Source organism: Mesocricetus auratus, unplaced genomic scaffold (genome assembly GCF_017639785.1).
Source record: "Mesocricetus auratus isolate SY011 unplaced genomic scaffold, BCM_Maur_2.0 Super-Scaffold_100018, whole genome shotgun sequence".
Classification (NCBI taxonomy): domain Eukaryota; kingdom Metazoa; phylum Chordata; class Mammalia; order Rodentia; family Cricetidae; genus Mesocricetus; species Mesocricetus auratus.
Window position 1 is genome coordinate 40209491 of NW_024429199.1, and position 10374 is coordinate 40219864.

Consider the following 10374-nt stretch of genomic DNA (forward strand, 5'->3'; position numbering starts at 1 on the left):
AGATCTGCCAGTTCCTGTACTCAAACAGTTTCAAAGTTTTCAAACAAGACATTCTAATGTCCCCCGCCTACTGATCTGTGACTTAAAGGACTGCTTTGTCCCGGTAAACACATCTGCATTTGAACCCCCCAACCACCCCCCACCTTCCCACCCCTGGGACACAGGTTAAAAACTGTTCCATTAGCCATTTGATGTCAAAGAAAACAAACCAGGCCAAGACCACTTTCACAGAAACTCTATTCATAGAGGAATAAGCAACTTCAGACACTGTAGCTCCAGCGGAACGCACCAGAAAGAACAATGACACGAACAGTGTGAAGGCAACAAGACAGAGAGAGGGCCGAATGACCAGCAAGACAGGAACCAGGACAACATCCCAATTTCAGCCGCTGTGTTCAAAGTACTGAGACCTGAAGAGATGGATGAATTGTCCTAAACTCAACTTCAGGGTCTAACATGATCAACATTACGGTCTAAAACATCATCTACAGAATAAGGCAATATCTGCAGCTGTATTCCCTACATTCACTGCTACCACAAGAAGCCAGAACAATCTTTCCAAAGCCAATTAGAGTCAGGCGATGATGGTGCACGCCTTTAATCCACCAATTGGGAGGCAGAGGCAAGCGGGCCTCTGTGAGTTCAAGGCCAGCCTGATCTACAAGAGCTAGTTCCAAGACAGCCAGGGCTACTATACAGAGAGACCCTGTATCCAAACACACACACACACACACACACACACACACACACACACACACACACACACACACACACACGAGCACCAGATCAGACAAGGCCATGCCCTGCTTTTCATCCCAAGTACAAAGTTTTCCAGTGCCAGTCCAGGATGCGCAGGAGCCCTCACAACCCGACCTCTTTTCTCTCTCACAGCCCCTGTCCCGCTCCACCGGCAACCCCATTCGCCTCCTTCATTCTTCACAACTCCACCAGCCTTCCTCTCCTCAACGCCCCCACAAGCTCCTTCACTCTGCAGGGCCTGGGCGCAAGCTACTCTCTCACATGATGCTCCTCTCCCTACGTCTTCCTCCGCCAGTTCCCTCCCATCCTTCACACCCATGGGCCATCCTCTCAGAAAGGCTTCCCTGATCACCCCACCCAAAGGAGCCCTTCACCAGCTAGCCACTGGACTGTCCTCCACATCTCCGCTTTGTTTTTTCTTTACAGAAGACAGCACGGACTGTCTTCTCACTCATCTACGTGGCGGTGTCGTCCATCACCCAGGCAACCGTCACCCGCCACCTCTATCAGGCTAGGAGCAGCTGAAAGCCTGTTCCTAGAGCATCCCCCTGAACCAGGTACTTACTCATGGAACACCATCAGCCTCCACAGCCACGGCCCCCCCTTTGGCTTCCCTTCAGCAAACGAAGGGACCACGGAAGAAACATTTGGAAGGAAAATGTGTGCCAAATCTGTAAACGTCTATTATAATATTATTATTATTATTATTGCCTAAGCAATATAGTTTCACAACAACTTCTATAAAGCCTCTACATTGTGCATTATAAAGAATCTAACAATGATTGAAAGCTCAAGAAAGGGCACATGTGCCGGGCGTTGGTGGCGCACGCCTTTAATCCCAGCACTCGCGAGGCAGAGGCAGGCGGATCTCTGTGAGTTCGAGGCCAGCCTGGTCTACAGAGCGAGTTCCAGGACAGCCTCCAAGACAATAAAGAGAAACCCTGTCTCAAAAAACCAAAAAAAGAAAAAGAAAAAAAAAAAAGAAAGGGCACATGTAGGTTCCACGCAAGCACTGTGCTTTACTACATAAGGGAATGAGCATCAGGCACGTTGATACCCAGGGATGCTAAAATCAAACCTGTGCAGACAGACAGGATCCCGCCTGTTATATTAATTTGAAGCACTCTTTTCTATTGCAGCACAGAATGTCATCATAGCAAGAGCTACCACTAAATGGTTTTCTAAAGAGAAGCCACCCAACCTTTTTATAACCCCCCCATCTTCCCAAAGGACATGGAGGAGGGAGGGGCCCTCTCAAGATAGGAAGGGGAAGTGACCAGGAAGACCACAGGGCAGAAAACAGCTGATAAATCCACTGAACTTGCCTCCTGTCTACCATTTTTTTTTAAAGGAGGACCTGATGTCACAAATGATTATATGACATGGGAAAGGTGACAGCCAGCCACAAGGGTGCTAAATATTTAAATTAAAAAATCATCCAATTAGATCCCATTTACTTTGCTTAGAAGTGTTATGAATTAATAACAAATAATTGTGTGGCTATTTATACACCATATACTATGCAAAGTGTTCTCCCTACATCCATCTTTTCATTATAACTAAAATCCTGTATGTTGCCTATGATCAGCCCCTTTCCCGAGATGAGACACGTTAAGACAAGCATGGCAGAACCATGTGACAAAGCTTCCCAATCTCTGTGTGTCAGACACAGGAACTGAGTCAGGTTCTATCTCCTTCCAAAGTCTCTGTGTCTTCAGTCCCTCAACCTGCCCAGCCTCCTCGACCAAAGCAGCTAAACGGGTACACTTTGATGAATGGGGAGAGCACCAAAACAGGGCCATAACAACTACAAGTGCTGTTTAAGAGAGTTAGACACGTGTGTTCATACATGTGTGATTCTACCAGCCAGATATGCTAACTGGACCACTCAGACAAGAAATGTGGTACTCAGCATAAAAATAAAATTGGGTTGGGGAGGTGTCTGTAGCTCAGTGTCTAACAAACATGCCCAAGGCTGTCTCACATGCCCAAGGCTCAGGACTGGATCCCATCACCAGAAAATAAAATAATATTAATGTGTACACACACGGTTAAGAAAGCCAGAGGAGAAATGGGTGGTTCCTTTGCTGAGCTAATGTCCCACCTGATAGAAAGAGCAGTTCCTAATACCAAGGATTCTGCAGGAGCTGCAGCCTGACTAGAAGACCAATGGCAGCCCCCTGAAGTCGCCCCTTCCTTCCCACAAGCGCCAGATAGAAGGAAAGTGGCATCAGTCCCATCTGGACAGGAGGACCGAACCAAGGCCTGTGAACCAAAACCACTCCTGGCCTCCTAATCTGGGACAATTCATCCAACTAACTCACAAAGCCTCAACTCAGCACTCCCAGAGATGTGAACTCCTGTGAAAACGGTTAAAAGAAGGGGAACCTGGGAGAGATCTGCAAAGCTCATATAAATAAAACTGCACTTACTCATGTCAAGCCCAGAAAATGGCTAAGCCGGGGATAAAACTCCAGGGGAAGCGGAGATGGGAGCCAAACAGAAACAGGGAAAGTGAGACAAGACCGCAGATGTTCCCAAGCACGTAGCCGGGACGGCCAGGCCACAGGAAGAGGTGAGACGGCAAGAGTAGGCCCACAGCTGCATCCAGGGAGGTCAGCTTAACGAGTGAGTCTCTGATGGCCGAGCCTAGAAGGGAAGAGGTCCCCTCCCCATGGCCAGGACAGACAAACTTGGCACAACATGACCTTCTAAGTTTTGAAAACTGCTGTGGTTATTTATTCCTGAGATGGCATTTAGTGTATTTAGTATCTGTCTGTTTCCCCCAACAGAGAAATACACACGCACACACGTGCGCATCTCAGAATCGTCCAGAAGCTGTATGCTCCACGTGATCACAGCCCAGGAGACATAATGGGCCAAAGGCTGGTCGTATTGTCCTACGTACAGCTGAGCCACATGAAAGCAAGCTCAGCCACGGTGAGCACTGACCCTCCACACCTCCCCATACTCATCTTAATGAATAAAAAATAAATGAAACCCGAAACTGTTATGAGTACTCCAGAAATCCCAGAAGGTACATGAAGGCTTACACGGGTAATATCTCACTGACTTTGCTAAGAACTCGTGTGTTGTTGCTAGGTGATGCCTACTATAGAAAGAGAGCCTTATGGTTGCCTTTTCTGTCTTAAAGAATGGCCAAGTCACCGGGTGGTGGTGGCGCACGCCTTTAATCCCAGCACTCGGGAGACAGAAGCAGGTGGATCTCTGTGAGTCTGAGACCAAGCCTGGTCTACCGAGCGAGTTCCAGGACAGCCTCCAAAACAATACAGAGAAACTCTGTCTCGGAAAAAAAAAAAGAAAGAAAGAATGGCCAAGTCAAACATCCTCAAACTAAGGACAAGAACTCTAGAACTCAAGCACTGAGCTCTTGTGACAGGGGAGGGGAGGGGCCTACCAGCTAACTTGGAAAGCCTGTTTTCAGCTGTAGGGTATATGGAGTGGACTTCTCCAACTGTAAAAGGTGTGTGATGACCAAGGGATCTTGTTAAAATAGACTCTGATGTGGCGGGCCTGAAAAATGCCAGTGTTTATGGGCCAGATGCCAGGTGGGTATGGCTGGTGGCAGGAAGGGTCACTGTAATGTCACCCCAGCTAAAGCAACACCAAGGGGCCTGGGGGTGTGGCTCGGTGGGTGAAAGTGCCTGCCAATCAAACGTGATGACCTAACCTCAAGCCTGAGTGAAAAAGCCAGGCACAGTGCCAAGCATTAGGGAGGCTGGGACAGGAGGGTCTCTAGAGCTTGCTGGCCAGCCAGCTTAGCTAATTCGTGAGCCCCAGGTACCAGCAAGAGACTCGTCTCAAAACCCAAGATAGACAGACAGCACCTGAGGAACGGCATCTGAGGCTGACTTCCGACTCCACATACACATGACGAGGCACACACTCGCACTCACACACGCGCGCGCACAGAGGAAACAGGAAATGTGGATGGATTGTTCGTCCCATATTAACCAGAGGTACATACACAACCTTCCCGACGGGCTACAAGTGCCACTCGAGTTCTCTGGCTGGATGGCACCTGGCAGAGAAGCCTCTCGAGCAGAGACCAGACCAGTGCTCCCTATGGTTAAAATCCATCTTATGAGACCTCACTGCTCACAGAACAGCTCATGACCTGAAGCTATAGGATAAAGGGAAGGAAGCAATAAAAAAAAACAGCATAGCAATTTATGGAGCACTTACATAAGATCACAGTCAGGGGCAAACCCGGACGCAGCCCGAACTGACTGCCGTGCCCACGCTCCCAGCCACCCAGCTCCTCTGACTGGCATGAGGCATCCCGGCGATGAAGAGCTAGAGGAAGACTTCAAAGCACACACTGCTTGTAAACGGTGGCCCTGAGCAAACCTTCTTCCTTTCACATGGGCTCACAATGGTACCTACCTCTCTGCTTGGGCTTTCTGTGGACTCAAAGGAGTGTGTCTAAAGCGGGCTCCTGAAATGGCACCTACCGCATAATAAATGCTTCATTTCATGTTTTTCCAGAATGGTAATTAAGGAAACGGTATTGGTGAAGCCCAGGAAACAGAATGGGGGGCGGGGGTCCTGTGGGAAGAAATTTCTGGACCTACAGTAAAATGATGACCCACAGAGGCCAAAAGGAAAGATATGCCCTCAACTGGGACCAGAACTGCAAAACCCTGACCCCCATACACTACAGGGAGGAGCCACAGTGCCCAACAGTGTGAGGTAGCACACTCTAGTTGATCTACTCTGCGAAACTCACCAGCCCTTCCATGAGCACACAGTGAGGCCCTTTCCGTGTGCTGACATGATGGATGGTCAGGCATTCCAAGGAAAGAACAAACGGCGGGCAGAAGTCCCCAATGCTGCCCGCTCAGCCCCGGTCACTATCTGATGGAGATGGAGACAGGGACTGATGCTATGGGCGTCCCATGCGTAGGCAGCAGGAGGCTTCTGGCAGCAAAGTCCACTCACAGCATCTGTCACACTGACTAAGAGCTGCCAGTTGTAGCTGATCACGGCCGAGAGAGGGACAGGGACACTGGACAAAGCAGCGCCTTCCTTCTTGAACACACTGGGAAAGCAGAGACGCGACTGGGGGCAGAAGCATATCACAAAACTAGTGTTCGGATCAAGCTTACAAAGAACCCTGAGGCAACCCCAGGGAAATGAAAATGTGACACTACTTCTACAGCAGAGCAGGCTCGTGGCCTGCTTGAAGTGCGTCTTTGACCATAGGCCCACGGTTCACGTTCAATACCATGTGGAAGACTCTCAGGCTGCCTTCCTCCCTCCTTCCCTCCCTCCCTTCCTTCCTCCTTCCTCCCTTCCTGACCACATCCCAGCTGTTTTAAGGCCACCATGTACCCAAGTAGGTGCTGAAAGCGTGGTACAGTGGTAGAGTGCTTGCCTACTGCATGTGAGGCCCCCAGTTCAACTCCCGGCACCACACATACACAGAAAGCAATCTACAGCGACCTGTTCCCTCTCCAGCCTGAAGTGGTCATGGAGCCTTTCTGACAGCTAAGATGGAGACCACGTGACCCGAACAGGTTTCACAGGAAACTTTTTAAAAGGGGAGCCTTGGCTGTCACAGGGACAGAACAGCCATCTACACTGAAGGGTTACACCACATGCTAGGCCACACAGACGTCACATGAGAGCAGGGTGACAGGAGCCCCTGGGCTATCCAACCTCAGACTCTTGTACAAGAGAAAATTAAAACTCACACTTGGGGGGGATGGTGGGGGGGTGCAGGAGGAGGGGAGGGAGAGGTAACTGGGATTGACATGTGAAGCAAGCCATTTAAAATTAAAGTAATAAAAAAAAAAACCTCACACTTGCTTAATGCACTGGTTCTTCTGTGTGTGGCTGCCTGGACATGTTGTACAATTTGCAAAAGCCTTTAACCAAGGTGTTTGGTTGGACAGGTGCCATCAACTAGGAATTCATCTCCTGTATACACAACTTCCTGACACAGAGGCCACATAGAATAAAATACATATACACTGACTGGTTCTCTGCCACCAACACACAACATTCATACATGATATCATGAGAATGCTGTGGGCCTACTCCTAAGTGTGCTTTAGTCTCGGTGTAACTATGTGTTGCTCTGGGAAGGAAACTTGGAGAAAATTGAATGAAACAGTATCTAACCACTTGGGTCAAATCCTGCACACCAACCGGCCTGGTGACACCTGTAAAGGTATTTAGCTTCTCTGCACCTCAGTTCCTGCCTCAATGGTAGTTGTACATATTACAATGACTTGATGCGTGTACAATACCTATCCCTGTGCCTGAGACTGTTAATATTTACCAGGCATCTATCCATATCATGGTGAAACCGGCAATGGTGTAGCCAAAGTTAATAATAAAAGCCAGATGGGTGTGTTTATTCAGCACACTGCATTCTTTCTTAGCATGAATCTGTAATATTGGCATAGGCCCAAGCTGTAGATGTGACGGAGTTAGATAGTGGTCTTTCACAGTGCTCGTAACTGCCACACTCATGGTCACACACCATCAGCGGTGGCAACATCAGCATGACAAGCTACTTGTCATGGAGATGTATTTACAGAGAGACGAGCAAAGACAGCTAAAAATAGCCCCTAAGCAAACAAGTGGCATATGTCAATTGTTTATTAAAAAGTCACAACCTGTGAGACGTTACAGCAAGAAATCTTCACTTAACATGCCATGCAATCTGCAAGAGCATGGCCCCTTGCCAGTCAAGAGTTAGGCAAGTATTTCACCTTTTTTTTTAAGATTCTAACACAGGAAATATCTGGGTCTTTCTACGAGGTCAAAGGGCACAGAATTTGTAGGATGCTGCCAAGCACCAGCGCAGGTACTTACCCTGACAAGCAAGCATCAAGGGTCATGCACAGCTGCTCATTTCAGGGCAGCACGACTTTTTTCTAGATGAAAGCAACCTCAACCAAGCTATAAGGCCAAAGAGTCCCCAAAACATCCTTTAACCTTTCTTCCTTTTAAATCAATAATAATAATAATAGGATGCAATCTAACATTTTTCTCCCCATCCTAAGAGAGGATGAAGGAAAAAGAGAAGGGGAGGGGGTCCATCTATCTATATTGAGCGTGTGAATGTCTTACTTCACCACCCTCCTGTTGCCTGTCACCATTTTTCTGGTTGTACATTATCAAGAAGGCTGGCACGGGCACAGGAAAGCCAGAGTCACACCCTAGAACAGTACCATACCACAGAGATAGACAGAACGTGAGCCACAGGCATTAGCCATGTCACCGCAAAGCCTTAACTAAGAAAACTGAAAAGGGAGCGGTTGGCATTCACTCTAGTAGAAAATTTTATGCAAAACACCATCACGTCAATACGTAATAAATATGAAAGTTGTTAACATTTCTATTCCTTCCTCACGCTAAGTCTTCAAACACGGGCGTGTTGCATACGTAGCGTACACCAATTGAGATCAGCAGGTCGAGCCTTCCTCTCCATCTCTGCCAGCTAACTGGGCCGCCTGGTACTGTCTGCAGTACCAATTACACTTCATGTGAAGGGAACGGGCTTAAAATAACTTTTGAGCCTACTGCTGCTAGCATTGTGGTTTTACTGCTCACCCTGGCAGAGCCACCAAGTCCTGGAAATCCTGGCCACTAGGAGAACTACTTCCTAAGAAAGTATGCTGTAGCCTCCTCCAGAGACGATAGGACGATCAGACACACACCGGACACTTTCACTATCGGGACATCCCCTTCCAGTGACCTACATGAGACACTGGCTTGAGACACGACAGGAGTTCGCACTGTGGCACAGCCATGGGCAGGGAGAGCATTTTGAAAGATGACCTGAGCATATCAGCATCGCCTACTTCTCGTGTGTCCTGGGATGGGCAAAACGCAAAGACAGAGAGCACCTGGTCAAGTGTGGAGCACTCCCAGACTCCAGTGACTACTCCTGAGAAAGGGTGCCACGCCTCACCTGGAAGACCAAATAGGAGGAGGGGAAGGAAAGTAACTTGAAACGAATGTTGAAGTGAGGGGGCTGGGACCCCCTGAGAACCCACTGGTTGACCTCAGTGGTCTCTGTTCTGTTGGAAGACGACAAAGAGCGTTGAGCCCCCTCTCTGGCAACTGCCCCCTAGTAATCACGAGAAACGAGAAAGTAACAGAGACCCTCACTCCTGCCTGCGGCACTGCCCAGCACCCTCTCGGTCTCCTCTGCCCGAGCACGGTACAGAAAGAACTGTAGTTCCAGACACTGTGTGTGCTCTCTCTCTCTCTCTCTCTCGGGGCTTAACTGGCCTCAAAATGCTGCGCCGCCGGGGGTCTTGACGCCTCCAGAGCCGAGTCCCTGCCTCTGCGGGAGTCCTGGCACTGAGATTCTCTCGGGCACGAATGCCAACGCTCTCCCTCTCCAACCCAGTGCTCGCCCTCTCCAACCCAAACAGACAGGCTGGACGGGCCGCAGGAGTCTCCTTAGTCTACCTGCCCAACCGCCCGCCCGGTCACGCCCGCGGACTGCTCCGGGCCCGCAGCCTTTACTAGATCCAAGCGGCAATCACCCACACAAAGACGCCTTGTGTCTGCGCTTGGCGACAGGCAGCAAGTCACGGGCACGGTACCCGAGCAGAGTGCCCTGGCGCCAAACCCCCTAGTCCCGCATGTCCAGCCCATCTCTCACGGAAAGGCCACACCACAGTTCCCTGGCTTAAATATGGGTGTCCCGCCCGCGGCACACAACGCACACACACCCCCCACCGAAAGGAACCGCTCGGAGCAGGCGCACCAGATAGGGGCGCACAGGCCGCCCGACAGAAGTTTGCTTTGTCGCCCGCAGGAGGGGGCCAAACATCCCGGGTGCCCAACTCCCGGCCCGCCCCCATGTCCCGGGCTGCGGGGGGTTGGGGGTCCTCCACTGCCCGCTCACCTCTAGTCCACTCCACCACTTGTTTGGGGCTCCATTTGGTCACGGGCTCCATGGTAAGCAAGCGGCTTCACTGTCTGGGCTGGGACGTCAGCGGCGGAGTGCTGCAGCCTGTGCCCGCGGTTGTCCCCTGCGCGCCCTGGGCGTCCGCTCAAGCCTGCATGGCCGCGGTCAGCGGGCCATCCCGTTGTGACTCGGCCAGGGGGAGCGCGGTCCTGGGCCCCAGCGCACGGGGCAGCTGTGTCCGGTGTCGGCTTGCTCCTCCAGCTACCACCGTCCAGCTGCAGTCCCCGCACGCCGCTCAGGGATACAGCACCGCACGGCTGCGACCTCAGACTCCAGGCCGGGGGGACTGTCCGGGCAGGAGGACTCTTTCCTGGCCGGGAACTAGGAGCTCGGCTGGCCCTCCGCGGCTCCTGTGAGCGGCGTCCGTCCCCCCGCAGAGGTCCCCACTCCTCGTGCGCCGGCGCCTGGAGCCTTCCCGCCAGCCGGTCCCACCTCCTGCGCCACCGTCGCAGGCCGCCCGGGCGGGGAAGAACGCGGAGCGTGCGCGCTCGAGTTGCAAAGTTTCAGCTCAGCGCCGAGCTCCGGGAATAAAAGAGGGGGCGGGGCCGAGCGGGGGCAACACGTGGGAGGGGGCGGGGCCGAGCGGGAGCAACACGTGGGAGGGGGCGGGGCCGCGACCTCCCGGACTCTGGATACTTTCTCCTCGGTATCCCCGG

General features: G+C 51.3%; 1 protein-coding gene across 2 annotated transcripts in view; it reads right to left on the bottom strand.

Annotated features, from left to right (window-relative positions):
- The window catches only part of Cnksr3 (CNKSR family member 3), a 90685-nt gene extending 80463 nt beyond the window's left edge, over positions 1-10222 (bottom strand). The window contains exon 1 of one of the 2 annotated variants that reach the window (XM_005065906.4): positions 9656-10221. In XM_005065906.4, coding sequence (XP_005065963.1) covers positions 9656-9707 — 52 coding nt within the window. In that variant the 5' untranslated portion in view covers positions 9708-10221. Of the gene's footprint in view, positions 1-9655 lie in introns of both variants that reach the window. The other variant, XM_021224617.2, reaches the window with a different exon arrangement.
- Positions 10223-10374: the final 152 nt, after the last annotated feature.